General features: G+C 44.2%; 3 protein-coding genes across 3 annotated transcripts; 2 read left to right on the top strand and 1 right to left on the bottom strand.

The window, feature by feature from the left end:
* The first annotated feature begins 7,481 nt into the window (after positions 1-7,481).
* On the top strand, positions 7,482-12,348 carry LOC127767699 (serine/threonine-protein kinase BSK1-2-like). The gene is made up of 9 exons (XM_052293121.1): positions 7,482-8,002; positions 8,098-8,233; positions 9,008-9,141; positions 9,567-9,672; positions 10,529-10,614; positions 11,006-11,194; positions 11,321-11,512; positions 11,597-11,710; positions 11,804-12,348. Exons 1-9 carry the CDS (start codon positions 7,661-7,663, stop codon positions 12,098-12,100), a joined length of 1,596 nt encoding a protein of 531 aa, XP_052149081.1. The 5' UTR covers positions 7,482-7,660; the 3' UTR covers positions 12,101-12,348.
* Positions 12,349-14,488: 2,140 nt separating this feature from the next.
* Positions 14,489-15,837, top strand: LOC127768721 (chitinase 11). The gene is made up of 3 exons (XM_052294348.1): positions 14,489-14,846; positions 14,949-15,060; positions 15,217-15,837. The coding sequence occupies exons 1-3, from the start codon at positions 14,567-14,569 to the stop codon at positions 15,593-15,595; spliced, it is 771 nt and encodes a 256-aa protein (XP_052150308.1). The 5' UTR covers positions 14,489-14,566; the 3' UTR covers positions 15,596-15,837.
* A 667-nt stretch (positions 15,838-16,504) lies between these two features.
* On the bottom strand, positions 16,505-18,295 carry LOC127768720 (NAC domain-containing protein 22). Its single transcript, XM_052294347.1, has 3 exons — positions 17,997-18,295; positions 17,608-17,894; positions 16,505-17,115 (listed from the first exon to the last, which is right to left on the bottom strand). The coding sequence occupies exons 1-3, from the start codon at positions 18,184-18,186 to the stop codon at positions 16,642-16,644; spliced, it is 951 nt and encodes a 316-aa protein (XP_052150307.1). The 5' UTR covers positions 18,187-18,295; the 3' UTR covers positions 16,505-16,641.
* Positions 18,296-19,755: the final 1,460 nt, after the last annotated feature.

Raw genomic sequence — 19,755 nt, forward strand, 5'->3', positions numbered from 1 at the left:
CAGCCATTGCCATGGGTATAGCTTATTAGCTTTCTTTTGTTTTTCCTGCTTTTCTGTTCAGATCGTCATGCATGCACAACACGGCGACGAGGCGAGTTTCTGGTGATGCCCGGCATGCTGGAGATAGCGTCCTCTCCGTCTGTCGGAGGCACTGCCGGCCGGAGATCGCGTCGCTCCCTCTCATCAGAGATGTCGGTCGCCGGCGACACATCTACCTCTGCCGCGAAGTCCTTGCCTCGCCGGCCACAACCTCTATCCCACGACGTCTTTACCTGGCGATGTGATGTCACCGAGACGTTGGACGTCGTCGCCTTGCCGGTCGCAGCCTCCCCTACACTACATCACTGACGTCCGCTCGCTCTCGTCGACGTTACCATCTTCTTCGAACTCATCGGCTGGTTGCTCGAGGAGAATGCCGGCCGGAGCGTCACTACTCGGTGCCCGCAAGGCGTCACCAGCTCCAGCCACGTCGCAAGCCATCTCGTCGGAGTTGTCGGGGACGTCGTCGAGCCGCCTGAGTCCGTAGACGACGCAACGCTGCCAAGCGATGCTCGCCATCATCCGCTGCTTGCCGGAGAAGGTTTTTTGTCATTTTGCCTCACCGGAGCACGCCAAAGGGAGTCGAGGCAGCCGCCAGGGCGCTACGCCGCAGAGCCGTCCTATGTCGCGGATGCTAACTGTCTTGTGCATGCCATTGTATACGGTGGCAAGCCAACAAAACAAGACATGCATGCATGCTACTGTACACGGTGACAAGCAAAAATGAGTTTGCAGATTCATACTCATTTGGGGCTGCTCCATATTAAACTTCCAAGCCACGACCAATTTGGCTATTATTCGCGTTGATCATTTTACTTTTATAATCTAATTCCGATGCAATTTCTACGTCGTCGGGTCATCCAAGCTACACAATTCCATGCATGTCTTCAACAACAATATAAACCAATACGTCGTCCAAGGCCGATGAGGCTAGACGGCAGGGCGGGCGGAGTCGACACCAAGACAACGTCACCAACACCGGCGTGCGGACCGACGAGGCCGCGAATACCGCCGGCGCCCACTCACACACATCTACATCACCATCACCATCATGCATGGGAGAACGTGAAGCGAAGACAGACGACGACGACCAGCGTAGCTTAATCGGAGGTATCTCACGGGTTTAACCCGCGAGAGTAATTAACCGGGTGTCTTCCGAGACCCCGGGAACCAGGAGATCACAATCGCCAAGTCAGATCCACCTTGCTTATGGGCCGTGGAGCGTATTTGACCAAGGATTCTGTATTTTTGTAATTCTTCGAGAATTATAATAAAATGCATTTTTCCTTCGTCCACTTTATTTTTTTTGTGTACTTAGTACACTGGCACGCCCGCACATTTTTTTTATTTTATTTCCCTGGGCAGAGAAGAAAAAATTATTTTTTTTCTCTCTAAACAATACAGACATATATTCGAAGGATTAAACGTACTTTAATATCAAAAAAATTACAGAATCCGCTTGTAAACCGCGAGACGAATTTGTTAAGCCGAATTAATCCATCATTAGCAATGTTTACTGTAGCACTACATTGTCAAATCATGGTGCAATTAGGCTTAAAAGATTCGTCTCGCAATTTACACGCAATCTGTGTAACTAGTTATTTTTTCGTCTATATTTAATACTTCATACATGTATCCAAACATTCGATATGACATGGTGTAAAATTTTATGAGGGGATCTAAACAAGGCCTAATTCAACTAACTCTCATTTTTTTTAATTAGCATATTTTAAAACTACTAAACGGTATATTTCGTGTAAAAAAATTTCTATATAAAAGGTACTTTAAAAATTAAATAATATATTTGTCAAAATTTTAATAATTAATAGTCAATTTAATTATATACTAACCACTTTTTTCGTTTGTGAGCCGCTAATCAGCCCAAATTCATGTACCACAAAGAACACATTATAATTATTATTTTCATTGGTAGGCAAGATATCAATCAAGAATAAATCAATTGTGGTGACTTTATCAATTTCAATATATCGGTTCGGACATACTCATAAAGATAAGGATGAGCGCACGTGTTGTGAACGTTTGTATTTGTGCCAATGGTTTTTTTAAAAAAAGGAGAAGAACACGCCCTTTGCTGCTTTGCATAACTTCGTGCAGTTTTGAGCTACCAAGAAAAGGCCCATGGGCTAAACCTACCTTGTTAGCCGAAGAGGAACGGAACCCAGAGGTGACGGCCCACGAAACAGAGGAGCCAGCTGGGACGACGCCGATGATAGTACAGGTACAGCACGATGTCCGCAGCCGCAAGGCTGGCGGTACACAGCACAGCTCAGCGCCACCGAGGCAGGGGTCGTGTCGCGCCGTCCGACTAGCGCTGGCACTGCCAGTCTGCCACCGCAGCAGGTACGGCGCCTCGTCCGGCCATCTGGCCAAGTTCCCCACCACCACCCGTCTTCACCTGCACGCTGCACGTACGGCCGCGGCGTCTCTCTCTCGCGCGCACGCGCCGTCTCGTGTAAACCTGATAAACCCACGAGACCGAGCTCCAACCGCGCTCCGGCCTTGCGGCGTGCGTGTCTCGTCGTGGCGTGGCGATGCCGCCGGGGGCGGGGGGCAAGTACGCGGTGCAGACGGCCGCAAAAACCGCGGGGGGGGGGGGGGGGGGGGGGGTGGTGGAGGGAGGGAACGCATGCTGCGTGAGCGACCGCGCGGCGCGGCGCGGCGCGTCACGTCGCTCTCGCCGTCTCGCGGAAACGTGTCCAACCAAACGCACCAGGGGAGGGGGAGGGGCACGCAATGATCGAAAGCGCAAAGCGGCAGCGAATCCCGCGTGGGATGAGCACCTGGAGCCGCAACTTTTTCGCCTTATTTCTTCCGGCCAATGGAGCAGTACTGTACTACTACTATTGTGCGGCAGGTGAAGCATCCATATGCTAATCTGTACTTCGATGCATCCGTGCGTGTGCGATCGATCGATGGTTCGGTTTATGTCGTTATCATGATAACCGGATTATTCCCCTCTTTTCTGCTTTAATAATGATTAACTTGAATTGGTGCTAACTGCTAATCCCGTGCTCTTCCGGTGTGTACGTATATGTATGTACGTAGCTAGTAATGATTTGGGCATATGCTTTAATAAGGTTTTCGTGGGAAAAGAAGAAAAAATGGTATCGCAAATTTCCCAACTTGTCTTTTGCACGGGAATAGTAATCGCGATGGCGATGGAGAATTGGGGATGCTGGTGTATAAACATTGCACATTTTTATACTGATAATGACCCTATGAGAGTGACAGCAGCTAGCCATTATACTATTATCTACTAGCACTATCCAACGATTTCGTTGGCAGTTAACGCGATGTAATCTTCTGCCACATCAGGTTATTTTATCCTGGTAAGCTGTCAGTGCACGTGAGGAGGATTATCTTAAACTATGAGTTCGAGAAAAATCTTTTGATGGTTCTAAGGCAGGAGAGTAGAGCTAGACAATGCGCTGGCGCCGCAGACGATGAATTGATAAACGAATTACAGTGGCACCAGCACAGTAGCACGTCATAAGTCATGTACTTTTAGCAGTAACAAAAGCTACATGTCCCCGTTAAGCAGCAGTAAATTGTTTGGAACTGGCTGAGTGATTAGTAAACGACACGGCGTCGTCGTTTCCCGGGTGCGTGCCAGATCAGCCACAAAAAAAATGGACAGGGTAAGTTGCCAACTTGGCCACTTTATTGTCCTCTCTTGCTGTTGTACTGGAAATGAAAAAATAATTATCAAATATTAATTAAGGGCAAATTAAGGATCAACTGATATTTGGCTCGGCTACTCGTCTGCCTCTGGGCAAAAAGCAGGAGCTTTTCTTTCTCCTTTCATTGTTCGAAATGGGAACGGAAGCTAACAGCATGCAACTGGATAATTCCATCAAACTGACGAGTGATGACTGATGACTAACGACTGAGCTGATCAGGTCAAGTGATGTCTTGCGAGGCAGCGAGGGATCTGAAGAATTCTGATATTCTGTTGACTCTGCATTGAGCACTACATTCAATAATTGCTAAAGTATTCTTTGTATAAACACAATGCTAGCCTGGATTTCTGAAGAATGAAGTCTGGATAAAAAGGAAAAAAAAACGAGCGAGTTGCTCCAATGAGTTAACACTACTTGAACCCTTGGCCAAAACTGATTTACATGTGATTGAACCCTCGGCCAACACGAGAGCTAATTTATTGGAGCATGCATTTGCTTGGACTAATTCTTACTGTCTGAAACTCTGACTGTTTCACCATATTCATTTTCTGTCAGCACTATATCCAGTAGACACTGTGCTTGAGTAATTGAGTTCAAGTTCAACTACTTTAATAGGAGGTGGAGACAGCGAATGACTAGTAGTAAGAAATACCTAAACATTGGATTTACCCGTTCCAATTTAGGAGGATACTCCAATTTTGAGCTGCCACTTGCTACGGCAAAAGTCCTCTACCATGAATTAATCTACGGGATTGCTTTTCCCCGAAAAAGGTCTACGGGATGGCACTGTTTCTGCTGCTTTTCGGCTGCCAAGTGCCAACACGTCGTCATCAGTTACTGTAGTGTTTAGTTAACAACAGTTTCATAGGACTAAAACATCATCTTCATCCGTGGAAATAGTTTCACGAGAAAACGAATGTATGTTTGGATATGGATTATGAGAGGCAAGACTGAAAAATATAAATTAATAGGAGATTAAGACGAAACGGTACGTAGGAAGAATGGATGGTCAATTGGTTGACATCTACGATTAGAACTTAATTAGATTCTAAAAGGTGAAACTTTAAGGTTATTTACTTCGTTGCTACTTTTAACCATATCGAATTACCTTTTCTTGTCATTATTATCTTATCAAAGTTTGACAATTATAAAATTTCCAATTTTATAAGCTCTATCATAATCTTGGTAAATCTTTAAACCAAATACATCCAACACCATCAAAATTGAAAAGGCATGTAGCCTAGTGGTTGCAGTAACCTGAGTAGCTACATAGGAGCGAATTTTAGATTGGGTTATTTGAGCGCTAATTTCTAACTTAAAAAAGGTTGTATATATCCGGTTGGATGTAGAGGCCGGGTAAAAATATCATTCTCTAAAAAAATTAAAGAAAATCAAAATTTGGCAACATCAAAACATACTAAAATCTGACATTATCAAGCTTTAATAGGGTTAAAGGTGGCAACGAAGTAAATGCGCACTAATTTCTCCATCCCATTTAGTCAAACATGTTTCGTGTTCAAATTACTGGTAACAAATACTTCTCGTTTTTGGGTAGAAATACCCTTCTCTAAAAAAAATAAAAATCAAAATCAAAATTTGGCATCATCAAAACATACTAAAATCTGACATTATCAAGATTTAATAGGGTTAAAGGTGACAACGAAGTAAATGCACACTAATTTCTCCATCCCATTTAGTCAAACGTGTTTCGTGTTCAAATTGCTCGTAACAACTTCTCATTTTTCGTTAGTATACTACCCGAATTATCACGCGATATGTTTTATGTAAAAATAATTTTCTATACAAAGAGTGTTTTAAACGATTATATAATATATATATATAATTTTATAATAGTTAATACTTAATTAATAATATACTAATGAGTATTCTCGTTTCTAATCTACCATCCCAAACTCACAGATCAACCAGCAGCCCTTAGGGCCACGGTATCATCGGCGAAAATTAACATCGGTGCCCTGGTGGGCACTGATCAGGAAATTTAGCTTTCGTGCCTCCAGGTGCCCGTGTGTCATGAGACTCGTTGCCGCGGCGTGGCAGCGACATGGTCGCCGAATTCACGGGAGCACGGCGATTTTGGCTTCGGATGCACGTCGACGGTAGCGACGCGCGTAAACCGCGCAGGGGGTTTCGCGTGACTGTGGCTCCGTACGTCGCCACGACGGACGGATTTATTGTCCTTTCTTTTCCCTTTCGAACTCATCAAAAAAACAACGACAACCAAAAAAAAAAAACGAGAGCACGAGTTAAACCGTTGACTCATGGACCAAAATACTAGAGGAACAGAGCAAGTGTGGGCCAAAGCATGACGTAACATCAGAAATTACTCCAAACCGTTCGTTTTCAGTTTTCACTAGTCGTTTCCGTATGCTCTGCTTACAGGTTGATGCCCTCGACCATTTCTTATCAAAATTTGACAGAGAAATAAAGTTTGAGCTATGGAGCCCATGACTAATAACCGAATCAAGAAACGTAAAATAGTTTAGGATGAGACTTTTATATATGTGTTATTATTGGTTTAAAAATAATATAGAAAATAGACCTGACGAAAAAACTAAAATAAAATCCAAAGTTAGGCCTCCAATTTAAAATTTTGTTGTCTTTAGCTAATATGTGGGACAACCTTTCTCTAGAAAAAAAAAGGTGAATAACATACTAAAAATAACTAGAATTGGTTGAAAGAAAGGAAACACATAGGTATAAGGGTTATCATTTCACATCATGTCCTCTCCTTCTCCAACACTATGTTTTGAAAGGCACATCAAAGAGAATCTTAGAACACCATCAAAGCATCTCAAGCAATTTATGTGTGTGTTTTCTCTGATTTCAGCTTCAACTAAACTGTTCAATATGAATCATTGTAAGGCTCACACAAAACAATTATGTCATATGGTTCCATTTATTTTCCTATCATTAAAGCGTTTTGCGAGTTGGATGAATGTTTCTATCGTTGAATTGAATATATGGAACATTTTAGAGGAGTTTACCTATGTATAGTTAGTGTTGTCATGGTGTAATTTCAACGTGAGAGAAACAATGATTTCAAAGATATTTAATACGACCAAACAAAAAATAGACATCCGAGTAATCATTGTAGTATTTCCTTTTTTTTCTGTGTGTGTTGGGAACGTACTCGTAGGTGTGTGAATATAGCGTTATATATGTCGGTGTAGCTACGCGTATGTCTACTGTATAATTGCAAGAAAAAAACTTTAGGATTTCAACGAAAAATTAGTGAGATCAGATATGTATCATTGGTTTTCATTTGTTTGGTGTGTCAGGGGTATACTCGCGAGGAGAGCTGCTACACATACGGTATTATGTTTACTATTGTTTTATGATAAATGTTCTCTCCTAGTGTTTGTTGACGGTTGCAAGTTTCGGTCCCACGCTAAACTATATAAGCAGATGGTCCGGCGTTGGATCGTACTAAGATCGTAATAAAACATCGTATGTGCAGTATTTTCCACTTGTGAGTGTGAATGTAGTGTTATGTTGTAGTGGTGCGGACCGCGGAGGAAATAAAATTTGTTCCAAAACGATGATGACGACATCTCCATTTTTGCTTATCCCCTCGCTAGATTTGCCGAGATGTGAACAGGAGACAAACAACATATCACCGTGCCCACGGCCTAGCCTTAGGCCGTACCCTGCACTGCACACGCGCACGCACGCACACACAGCGGCGTACTCCGTAGGCGTACCGCGGCAGCGAAAACCGAGACGAAACCCGAACCCCCCCATTCGAGCGAGCAGGTGTTTGTACAAAGGCCGCCGCGTCGAAAGCAACCACTCCTACTCGACCTCGCGCTCGCTCGCTCGCCCTACAGGCCACCGCCGCACCAGGGGGGGCAGCGAGCGAGCCCGCGAGGTAGTCGGCGACGACCAGGAGGGGGACTGGGATGGGTTGCTGCGGGTCGTCGCTGCAGGCCGGGACCCACCCGGAGAAGCCGCCGGGGATGGCGGTGCCGCCGCAGCGCCCGTCCTTCTCCCTGAACCAGCACCAGGCGCCGGGGTCGGCGGCGGCGCAGGGCGTGGGGAGAGGGGAGGTCCCGGCGTTCGCGGAGTTCTCGCTGGCGGAGCTCCGCGCCGCCACGGGCGGGTTCGCCGCGGAGAACATCGTGTCCGAGAGCGGCGAGAAGGCCCCGAATTTCGTGTACAGGGGCCGCCTCCAGCGCACCCGCCGCGCGATCGCCGTCAAGAAGTTCCCCAAGATGGCGTGGCCCGATCCCAAGCAGTTCGAGGTACGCCCCGATTCGGGAGGAGCTTGTTGTGCCTGGAGAATTCGTCTTTGCTGTCATCAGTCCGATAGATTAAGGTTATTTGCTTTGGTTCGCAGGAGGAGGCCAAGGGGGTGGGGAAGCTGCGCCACCGCCGCTTGGCGAACCTCATCGGCTACTGCTGCGATGGGGACGAGCGGCTTCTCGTCGCCGAGTTCATGCCCAACGACACCCTAGCCAAGCACCTCTTCCATTGTGAGTTATTGGAATATCTTTCTTTTGATAAGTTCCTTTCTGAATTTCTGATCACCAGGAGACTTTTTTTTTTCCATATCCGATAAACACTGGTCGCAAAAAGATTGGATTTTTCTGCCTCGTAGTTCCTGATTAGTGTGGAAGTTGGCAAAAGAGGACATATTGGTCTGCTTTGAGCAACTGCTGGCTCCTACCGGCTTCCTGCATTTGGTGTACCGAACGAATGATTGGGACTGCCCTTTGTCATATCTTGTTCTTATTCGGTTATTGTTGGCAATGATCTTGAGTCAGTCGAACTGATTATGACACAAGCTTCCTTAACACACTCGATGGAATGTTGGTGTTGTTATGAGTCTGTCAGCAGCTATATGTGTACACAAATGGATGCCTTAAACTGATTCAGGTCTCCAATGTGGAAATGTCTTGTTATTACAGTGACCAATGCAGTTGGTAACTTTTTTATGCATTTAAGGTTACGGGAGATTGTAGTTCACTTGAGAACTTAGGCTTCTTTATATGTTGTCTTCATGTTTGATGAACAACCTGACAATAGGGTACACTGGCAGTGGTGAAGGGTGAGCTGTGGACTGTATTGGTAATAGTTGTCGCAAGTACTGAATTCTGTAAAACCTCAACAATAATGCACTGTATTACTTCTTTTTGTGATCTTAATTGCATTCACCATTCATGCAAGTTTGAATTTGCGCAAACTAGCTGTGTGTTATTAAATTTGCAGTTCATTTATCATGATTATTTTTTTTTACACATTTGCAGGGGAAAACCAGACTATCGAATGGGCTATGCGTTTAAGAGTTGCACACCACATTGCTGAAGCACTTGACTACTGCAGTAGCAATGAACGGCCTTTATATCATGACTTAAATGCATATAGGGTCCTTTTTGATGAGGTAAGCAACCAATTCTTTTGTGGTGTTTGTATGTTTTATTCTGTAGGATTGTCTCATGTGGTAGAGGAAGTGAGGATAGTATATTTATCTCTACAAATACCTCCCTGCAAGAAGTAGTGTGCAATCTACGGAATGGCACTGATTTAATTTAGTTTGTGCTCTTATCCTGGATGCTTCCTCTGTTTGTTGATTTGCATGCTTATATTGGAAGTGGAAATTGTTGGCATCTCTAGTACCTGGAAGAAAGCACATGGCAGAAATGAAAATGTCAACTCTTTACCAATTGTGCTGATTGGAGAAATGATTAGGAATCTCATCAAAGAATAAATCGCTTTCCCATGATATTGTTCACATGAACCTCTCCTTCACATGGTTATCCAGATGTTATCCGTTTATCTAAATCGTTAATGTATTTATATTTGCAGAATGGTGATCCTCGTCTTTCATGCTTTGGCCTGATGAAAAACAGCAGGGATGGCAAAAGTTATAGCACAAACCTTGCATATACACCTCCAGAGTATTTGAGAAATGGTACATATGCCTTTTACCATGAGACTAAAAACTATTTTTTTCCTCTGAGATATGAACTGCTATTTATTAAAGAGAAAATCCAAGAAATGATATTGACAAGCGCCCAATTCCAAGAAATGTTATCAACAAGTACGAGTTCCATGAAATAATATCGTACAAGCAACTTTGTCCTAGAAATGCCATCGCCGTTAGGGTTCCGTTAGCATCCCTCCTTTAGGTGCTATATGATGAACAGTGTATTTAACGACACAGGATGGATAGAACCCTAACGGCAATGGCATTTCTCGGACAAAATCGCTTGTACGATGGTATTTTATGGAACTTGCACTCGTCAATGGCATTTATTGGATTTGGATGTTTGTCAATGACATTTCTTAGATTTTCTCTTTATTAAATGGATAAATACACATTGCTCTTTTTTTTTTCTGTATGCATGTAATTCTTGCTTTATGCCTAAATTTTTTATTTGAATTGCCTACTCTGGGCATTCATAGGAATATTATAGATGTTAACCATCGTCCATTGATGACAGAACTGTACCTTCCACTCTAATGGCATGACACATCATATGCACAAACTGGACCTATAATCAAAATAAGGCATAATAATCATGTTCTTTTTCCCTGCCAGATAAATAAATAATTCATCTTGTTTGCCTACTGAGTGCTTTTGTAAGCATTGATATGTGCTTTTTAAGGTGATTGCGAAGAAATGTCAAGCTCATAGTTAGCCAGCTAAAACATATGGGTGACTAACACAAAGGCAGCCTTAGGATAACAAATATAAGAGGAAACCATTCTAAATGTAAGGTAATTTTTTTTTTTACATTTCTTCATGGTATATTCTCCTTTTTCAGGTAGAGTTACTCCAGAAAGTGTCATATTCAGCTTTGGTACTGTTCTCCTCGACCTTCTAAGTGGAAAGCGCATACCTCCTTCCCATGTAAGTTTATTTTGCTAGTAAAGTATGCCTTTTCTTGTTCCTCTTTATCCTAGCTCCAATGCAGCATAAGAAGTCCGAAATCCGTACTGAAAATACCTTGGCCAGGTGGCATACAATGCTATTCTGCTTCTGCATATATATTTCTTTTGCATCGTGCTGATGCAACACTCCTGTGCAACTACAGTAGAACAGAGTTTTACTTATATAGACATGAACATTAAGAGGTTGACTGCTGCTTGAATTCATAGTATGACTAACACTCTTAGCTGCTCCAAATATTATTTTACTTCTAAATGTAACTTGGTAGCATAATCACATCGTAAGTGGTAACAATGCTTAAAACAATTAAAACATGTGCTTTCTTATTGACAATTAGCTTTGTTTCACTCAGGCTCTCGATATGATAAGAGGCAAAAACATTCAAGTGCTCTTGGACTCACATTTGGAAGGAAAATACTCAACAGAAGAGGCAACTGCTTTGGTAGATCTTGCTTCTCAGTGTTTACAGTATGAACCTAGGGACCGTCCCAATACAGGAAAGCTGGTCTCCATACTTGATCCTTTGCAAACAAAACTAGAGGTAACCATTGTGTTTTTATCCTTACTTTTCTAAATCTTTTTTCTGTCTTTGATGGTTTAAGCCTTCTTTACTAATTTATGGCTGCCATATTTTGACTGACCTAATTTTATTTTAAAATACAAACAGGTGCCTTCCTATGAGATGCTTGGCATTCCAAAGCATGAAGAAGAAGCACCTCCTGCTCCTGCTCCTGCTCCAGCTCCACAACCACAACACCCTCTATCCCCCATGGGTGAAGCCTGTTCTAGGATGGACATGACAGCAATCCATCAGATTCTAGTTGCCACACATTACAGAGATGATGAAGGGACTAATGAGGTAAATATTGGAGCACTTTGATTTCTGTCATATGGCAGATCGTTGTCTAAGAAATCTATCTCTTCATCAATCTCCCTGTTGCAGCTATCGTTCCAGGAATGGACTCAGCAGATGAGGGATATGTTAGATGCTAGGAAACGTGGAGACTTTGCGTTTCGTGATAAAGATTTTAAGACAGCCATAGAGTGTTACACACAGGTTGGAACGTCAAATATCAGGAACCTTCTGGTGTTACAAAAAAATCGTTAGATTGAAGTTATCTCACTCCTTTACCTCCTCTTTGGGTTGCAGTTTGTTGATGTGGGAACAATGGTATCACCAACGGTATACGCTAGACGGAGCTTATGCCACCTCATGTCTGACCAACCTGATGCTGCCCTCCGGGATGCAATGCAAGCGCAGTGCGTATACCCTGATTGGCCAACCGCATTCTATATGCAAGCTGTTGCGCTCTCAAAGTTAAATATGCAGAGTGATGCTATGGACATGTTGAATGAAGCTTCGCAGCTAGAAGAGAAGAGACAAGAGCGTCTCTGGTCTAAAGATGCGTCTGCTCAGTCTCCTTTGCGGCTCAAAGGTTTATGTTGAGACGTGCTGCTCTTCCTTCAGAAAATTGTGATACATTCCAGGTTAAAGAGTTGGGTGTAATGGGGGGGAAGGTGCTGCAGAATCCTTTTTTTTTTTTCTCTTTCGGACCAGATGTTGTAGATCCTGTGATTGTAACTATTTGGTTTGCCATTTCTATTATGCATTTTTTGGGGGGCACATGTATATGTAACATTAATTGAAAAAAAAGAGAGAAACAGGCACCATGCAAGGGAATTTGTGGTGGTTAACACTAGAGTTCGGTTGTTGTGAATAAGGTGCACAGTTGATCTTGTAGCTGAAGCTATTTAACCAACAATCCATTGCATGTGCTGAGGAGGCGAGCCGGCAAGGACATACTAAGCATCACCACGAGGGGTGTGTTTAGTTTACGCCAAAATTAGAAGTTTTATTGAAATTGGAACGAGATGTGACAGAAAAGTTGGAAGTTTGTGTGTATAGAAAAGTTTTGATGTGATGAAAAAGTTAAAAGTTTGAAGAAAAAGTTGGGAACTAAACCAGACCAAGAAAGAATTATGTACTCTTATCTGGAAAAGAAGGTAGCCCAGCGAAATCTTAAAAAGGAGGGAGTTCTTCAAAAGGAAGAACTGCAAAATAACCCCTACCCTTATGCCTTGGTTAGATTTCAATTTTTTTTCTTCAAACTTTCAACTTTTCCGTCACATCAAACTTTCCTGTACACATAAACTTCTAACTTTTTTATCATATTGTTTCAATTTCTTCAAACTTCTAATTTTTCCGTGGAAAACGCAGGCTTAGTACTATATATCTGACATGCGGCAGGCGCGAGCTCGATCTGTTTCCATGTTCCACCACGATTAACCTTCCAGACACATGGAAGAGACGGGCACCTCGTGTCGCCATTAGTAGACAGAATGGATGGTGATCACCGGTCTCATTTGTTTCGTTTATATTTACGATTATACGAACCACTTATTAATATTTTTTTTAGAAAAATATGAGAAACTTTTATACGTGTACCAAGCTATTTCTAGATCCGTCCATGCGTGCACGCACATCCTGATTATCGGTTTAAGTCTTACTTTCAGGCACCGCTACTATAGCTGTTTTGACTATCAGGGCATCACTAATGTATATGGACCAAGTAGTCCATATAGGTGGGACCCATATAAGTGGTCTTTTGTTATTTCTATTTCCACAATGTATATAGATAGCAATTGACATTAAGATGAGACCCACACTCTAAAAAAATTACTTCCAAATGCTATAGTTCTCTCATGAAAGAAGCAAAAAGAGAGATAGTATATTTTAATCTATATGGGTGGTCTTTATAGCTATTGGTAGCTTATCATATGGCTCTTCCTAATGCCACCTCCTACAATGGTAAAGGTACCCATATAGAGTTATAAGGACTGCTTTTTGGCCACATTGTGGATGCCCTCATGGTAGTACATTTCTTCAATAATTTATGCTCGGTTATACAAACTTTTGTAACCCCAGATTAAATACAGGAGAGGCGACCTCAAATCCTTTTTTTTACTTAAAAAGGTATAAAGGCTTTACCTTATAACCATTTTACTAATGGTGAATCAAAGATTAAAAAAACAAAAGTAGGAGAACACAGGGAGAACAGTAGAGGGGTAAAAAATTAAGGGCAGAGAAACAAACAGAGCAACAGAAGGAAAAGGTAGAAAGATAGAAAAGAAGAAAAAAAGACAAAGGGGCTGGGAAACAGCCCTAAAATTAACTCAGCTTGTTCATCCATTGATGGATAAGATCGCGACTGTTGTTTGCGACACGGTGCTTCCAAAGACTGAGGTCTTCTTTGATGTAGTGTATAAGCTGTGAAAGCCGTATAAACTTTCATTCCGGAATGTTAGTTGCACGATTCCGAGCCTTCCAAAGGGTGTGCACGCACGCGGCAAAGCAAATTGGCCAGCCAGGTTGCAGCTGGTTCGGGGCTGTATCGTCATGACAGTCTCGACGACCTCAAGTCTTCAGTCTTCTCACTGCTTTGGTCTTCGGCATTGGCAGTGTCCCGGTCCAAGGCTGTGTTTAGTCTAAGGCTGTGTTTAGTTCCTGAAAAAAGTTGTAAGTTAGAGGAAAGTTGCAAGTTTAAAAAAAAAAGTTAAAAATTTATATGTGTAGAAAAGTTTTTGATGTGATATGATATGATGGAAAGTTAAAAATTTAGGGTACTTAAGGGTGAACTAAACACGGCCCAAGCTGCCGCGTGCATACGCCATGCTATGGTCCAAATGCTCGCGGTCACTGTTGCACTGAATGTGCCGTCCTTGACGGGCTCATCTAGCTCGTACGGTTGCATGTACATCGTTTGAGTTCAATCGGACGGAGTGATCGAGCCGACAATCTCGCGCGATACTGTCGTATATAAAGCCGTGCCGTGCGCTCTGCAGTCTGCAGTCTGCACACACGATCGAGAAACACAATTGACAGTACAGAATTTGTAAGTTGTTGATTTGCGCCATGAGAAGGCTTCTCGCGCTCGCCGGCGCCACGCTGCTGATCGCGGCCGCCGGCGGCGCCAGCGGGCAGCAGGCGGGTGTTGGGTCGATCATCACGCGGGCGATGTTCGAGTCGATGCTGAGCCACCGTGGGGACCAAGGTTGCCAGGGCGCCTTCTACACCTACGACGCGTTCATCAAGGCCGCCGGAGATTTCCCTAGATTCGGCACGACCGGCAACGACGAAACCCGCCGGCGCGAGCTCGCCGCTTTCTTTGGCCAGACCTCCCACGAAACTACAGGTAGTACTCACTACTCACAAGCTAGTCACAACCTTCACAGTTCAGATCACTTAATTTCTTCTGTTTTTATTTGCAAATTAAACGGATTACTCCATACAAAAGGTGGATGGGCAACTGCTCCTGATGGACCCTTTGCTTGGGGATACTGCCGGGTGAACGAGATCACGCCGTCGGACCCGCCCTACTACGGCCGAGGACCCATACAGCTTACTCAGTACGTTCATAAAAAAAAACCGCACACAAACAGTTCTAAGTTATTGCAACACATATCGTCTCATGCAATGAAATCTATTACTACTAATCTACAAATAATCAATGGATCCACCAAAATAAATCTGATATGATGCATGCCCTCGTATGTATTATGCAGTAAGTACAACTACCAGCTAGCCGGGGACGCGTTGGGTCTGGACCTGGTGAACAACCCCGACCTGGTGTCAAGCGACCCCGTGGTGGCGTTCAGGACGGCCATCTGGTTCTGGATGACGGCGCAGTCACCCAAGCCGTCGTGCCACGACGTAATCACCAACCAGTGGACGCCGTCCGGCGATGACCGTAGCTCCGGGAGGCTCCCCGGCTACGGCATGGCCACCAACATCATCAACGGCGGTGAAGAGTGCGGCAAGGGCTACTCCACCGACAACGCCAAGGACAGGGTCGGCTACTACAAGAGGTACTGCGACATGTTCCGCGTAGGATACGGAGATAACATAGCCTGCAGGGACCAGAAGCCCTACGGAGGAGGTTAAGCACTGGAGACGATCGACTGGGAGTACGTCGTCTAAGCGGATTCTCCTAGTGCTAGTACAGCTGCTGGTTGCTTGCTAATGGCTAGCTTAGCCTTCGCGTACATACGTATATGTACGTGATCCTAGTACGAATAAAGCTAGCAGAGAGCGTTCGCGGATATCATGTAACAGATATGAGTATACGACACATGGTCGCTTATCTCACATGTTATTGTGAAATAATATTATTACTGGTGGAACTATGCCCCTAGTTAAACTGATCGTGTGACCGGTATCTGTGTTAATTTTCTTCAATTGCTTTCGCATCTCAGCTCCCACGGCGATAAGCGATCATGAGCTAGCGCTGTCTCTGCCGCGCGCTGCACTCGCCGTACGTACAAGCCCAACGCCAAAGTTGCCGCTTGGCGCCGCGCACCTAACTGGATCTATCTCCCCCAACCACCGAAACAGGAGGCGAGAGTCGCGAAGACTGGATCGGGGGAGCATATCGATCAGTCTTCTGCTAGTGCTACATCAAACATATTTTACTTGCAAGTGTCTTTGACAAACTCAAACTCGTACAGCGCTCCGAAGGTTGTCAAAAGCGAATATTGTTTGCGCAGAAATTTTGGCCCATTGGGTGAGTAGTGTCCCCTGCGGGCTGTGGTCCGAATCAGCCACCAGTTTGTTTAGCGGGCTTCTCCGCGCACAAAATTTGGCCCATACATCTTTCTTGTATTGCTGGGTTCCTAGGATCTGTTGTTTCGATCTGTTATAATCGGTGCACAAAAAATTGGCGGCGCAAACATGAATATAAAGTTCTTGAATCTTATAAGAGATTCTAGCATTGTCAAGTCAGAAAGCATCATATTATCTTGAGAGAAGACCAAAAGATTGATTGATATCTCGGTGCTACTACTATATGTACAATCGAATCCACAGCTAGCCATTCTACGCTACTTGTTCTTCGTCGACGGGTGATTTGATCTCTTGCTCTTGCACATGCATCTGGAGATCGCGATCGACTCCTCTTGCTTCGATGCACAATGTAATTCTCTGCCCCTTGCTTAGTAGTAGAGCAGATGGGCGTAGGGAGACAGGCAGTGCTGGTCCTGCCACGGGCTGCGCAGCTGCGTCAGGAACGGGTCCTGCAGCCAGTCCATCGCCGGAAGCTGCAGGCTCGGCAGCTGGCTCACCGCCGGGAGCTGTAGGCTCGTCGCCGACGCCACCGTGACCGTGACGTCTGCTTCTTCCTTCTTGGCTTCCCTTGGTGCGCCAGCGCCGCCGTTCTTGCTGCTGCTGCCGGACGGCGCCGCCGACGAGGATGAGGACTGGATCAGGAAGCCGCTGTCGTGGACGTCGTCCGACGAGAAGTAGTCGTCGCCGGTGGAGGCGGAGGCGTCGTGGACGAGGGATGCTCTCGTCGCCGTGTAGTCTCCGTGACTTGATCCTCTCTGCATCTCTTCCATTGCCGAGGCTCTCTGCTCCAGCTCCTTCAGTGGCGTCGCCTTCCGGTATATCTTGCAGAGCACCATGTCCTCCTGCAGCCAAACACAGTGTGAGAAAAATCCAAGTTAAAATTGTACTACTAGTGGAGTATTTGTTCTCTGGAGTAAATTTACATGTACAATGGTAAAAATCAAGGCAGTCAACTCCCAAGTCAACCGTGTCAATTCTTAATTCTTAATGCTTGGTGCGGTTTCGTGGAATATCTACATCATTGATACTGCAAGTCTACTGGGACAACGACTACATTGCACCCCATTTTCACACCAAAAACAACCAAATTAATGAGAGCATTCACTGCCAATGTACTAATACTCTAATACTAGTACTACATATGACATGATCATTGTTCGTTCAAAAAAGAAATAAATGACATGATCATTCTCACTTCATTCCGATCATTTTTTTTGTGACCATTTTAAGAATTCAGTAGTACTAATATTTTGCGATCACTTAAAGGATTCGTTCTAATAATTAACTCTGCAACTGATTGTTCTTGTTAATTGCTAAGAGAGCATTAGTTTAACCTTGGGAGGCGGCGCGGCGGCGCGGGCGGCGCCGTAGTCGGGGAGGCGGTACTCGTTCATGACCCAGTCCGTCTTGGTGCCGCGCGGGGCGCGACCCTGGTAGAAGACGAGCGTCTTCTTGAGCCCGATCACCCGCTTCGGGTCGCCGGAGCTCCGGATCGCCCTGTCCGACCCCGTCGCCTTCCAGAACCCGCGCTCCGTCGTCCGGTTCGGCCGCCCGCCGTTCCCGGCCTTCCTGTCCCGCGGCACGAAGAAGTACCACTCCCTCTCCCCGATCTTCGCCATGCCTGCACATTTTTACAAGAAACACACACATCATCATCATCAGATCATCCAGCTCAAACACTGTCTCCGTTCTTGCTGAACTCTCACTGTGTGTTGGTGTTTACCTGGGAGGTCCCAGGGATCATGGCGGTAGATGTTGAGGGTGCCGATGATGTTGAAGTGGAGCTTCTTGCCTAGGACGACGCGGGAGAGGTAGAAGTCGAGGAGCTCCTCCTCCGTGGGGTGGAAACGGAAGCCCGGGAGGTCCTGCTCCACCTCCATGGACGGCCCAGCCACAGCCACTGCCGCCGCCATTGATGACAGTGTGCTCTGCTCGCTCGCTCGCTCGCTCTGCTCCAGGTGGTGGTGGTGGTTGCCTCTGCACTTGGCTTGCCGATCTTGATTTTTACTGGAGACGATGGACGAGGTGAGGTGGAGATGGTTGTGGATGTGGAGGCAACGAGCTTATATAGAAAAGAAAGGCATTGCATTGCTTGAATACTTTAACGCGGTTTCATGGAGAAAACCGGTCGCAATTTCTTAGCACTGGTGACAACGACCAGTGCAGTCTCCAGTGCTTGGCTTCAGTAGTAGTAAAAAATAATCTGGGCGGCTTAACAGTAAAATTTATTTAACTGTATTTAATTTGGAGGGTTTTGCTTATTTGTGAGTGTGCATTAGGAGACTTGTCAGGTCACACAAATTGACTCATTTTTCACTCACCTGAAACATATGGCATTATGGCCTGTTCATTCCCTTTTGCTGTGCCGAATATTTATGAGTAACTCTCCAATTTGGCTGCTGGGGTGAGAGTTATTCCACAGTTTTAAATTTGAAAACGATATCTGTTTTACATAATTTTTTTTGACAAATAATCTGTTTTACTCAATAATTGAAGTGCAATCATTTCTGCAGGCATTCTCTCGGTTTATTTATTGGTCTTCATGTTTTACTACTTGATTAAGATCGTTTAGAATTTTCGTGATTCGCATAAGAAATTAAGTGTTCCTTACGAAGTTCATGTCGTCCGAGAATGTAACTTTCTCAACAGGTGGAGGTAATTAGCCATGATATCGTCTAAATGAGTAATTTAATTTGTGATTTTTTTTTTGCATAACTTGTCATTAATTACTACTACCTCCATATTAAATATAAGAGATTTTGTCCACGTAGATAAATAGTCTACATGTAATCAATGGTGTGTGAACGTTGCATAATTGTATTGTGTTTGTATCAGTGGGGATTTTTTTTAGAAAACTCATAAAGGATCTACCATGCAAAATTTCAACAAGCTGGATATCTACATACTTAATTAGACTTTCTGCTGTAATTCCACAATAAACTTCAGCCTTGTCATCGGATCATATAATTAAATGATACCATGTTAACTAAACCAATATGTAACACTGCATGGTCTTATTAATTAGGCGATTATATATTGTTGAGCCTCTCGAAACTGTGACCGGACTAGATCATATACGATGTCCACATCAATGGAATATTGGACTTGGTATAAGCTTGTCGGATAGAGATTGCGACCAATTCCAAAATTAAAGATGTCATTGTCATGTACTACATTCTTTTCTGTTTCTCTTCGAGATACCGCGCTAACCTATAGTTATAAAGTTGAATGATAGTAATATGAAACCCTAATTTATTCCTTCTTAAGAAAAGGAAGAAGAGAGAGTAACGTCTGGTTAATCTTGCTGTATTATTCCGGGAAAGGCGGCCACATCTCATTTTACTTGCACACTTTTGTTTGCTGAAGGGTTGGCGCAGCATGATCTTCGTCTGACTAATCTGTTAAGAAAAACAGCTTATTGTTAAAGATTTTAAACATGTTTTTGGACTTAAAGTTGCCGAGGATCTTCGATACACTTACAA

Source organism: Oryza glaberrima, chromosome 3 (assembly GCF_000147395.1).
Source record: "Oryza glaberrima chromosome 3, OglaRS2, whole genome shotgun sequence".
NCBI classification, from domain to species: Eukaryota; Viridiplantae; Streptophyta; class Magnoliopsida; order Poales; family Poaceae; genus Oryza; species Oryza glaberrima.

Bases quoted from the DNA above. Each gene is read 5' to 3' on its own strand.
- LOC127767699 (XM_052293121.1), top strand. From the start codon at position 7,661: ATGGGTTGCTGCGGGTCGTCGCTGCAGGCCGGGACCCACCCGGAGAAG. The intron at 8,234-9,007 runs GTGAGTTATTGG...ACACATTTGCAG, and splicing joins AGCCAAGCACCTCTTCCATT to GGGAAAACCAGACTATCGAA. The intron at 9,142-9,566 runs GTAAGCAACCAA...TTATATTTGCAG, and splicing joins ATAGGGTCCTTTTTGATGAG to AATGGTGATCCTCGTCTTTC.
- LOC127768721 (XM_052294348.1), top strand. From the start codon at position 14,567: ATGAGAAGGCTTCTCGCGCTCGCCGGCGCCACGCTGCTGATCGCGGCC. The intron at 14,847-14,948 runs GTAGTACTCACT...TCCATACAAAAG, and splicing joins GACCTCCCACGAAACTACAG to GTGGATGGGCAACTGCTCCT. The intron at 15,061-15,216 runs GTACGTTCATAA...TGTATTATGCAG, and splicing joins GGACCCATACAGCTTACTCA to TAAGTACAACTACCAGCTAG.
- LOC127768720 (XM_052294347.1), bottom strand. From the start codon at position 18,186: ATGGCGGCGGCAGTGGCTGTGGCTGGGCCGTCCATGGAGGTGGAGCAG. The intron at 17,895-17,996 runs GTAAACACCAAC...AAAAATGTGCAG, and splicing joins TGATCCCTGGGACCTCCCAG to GCATGGCGAAGATCGGGGAG. The intron at 17,116-17,607 runs GTTAAACTAATG...GTTTGGCTGCAG, and splicing joins CCGCCGCGCCGCCTCCCAAG to GAGGACATGGTGCTCTGCAA.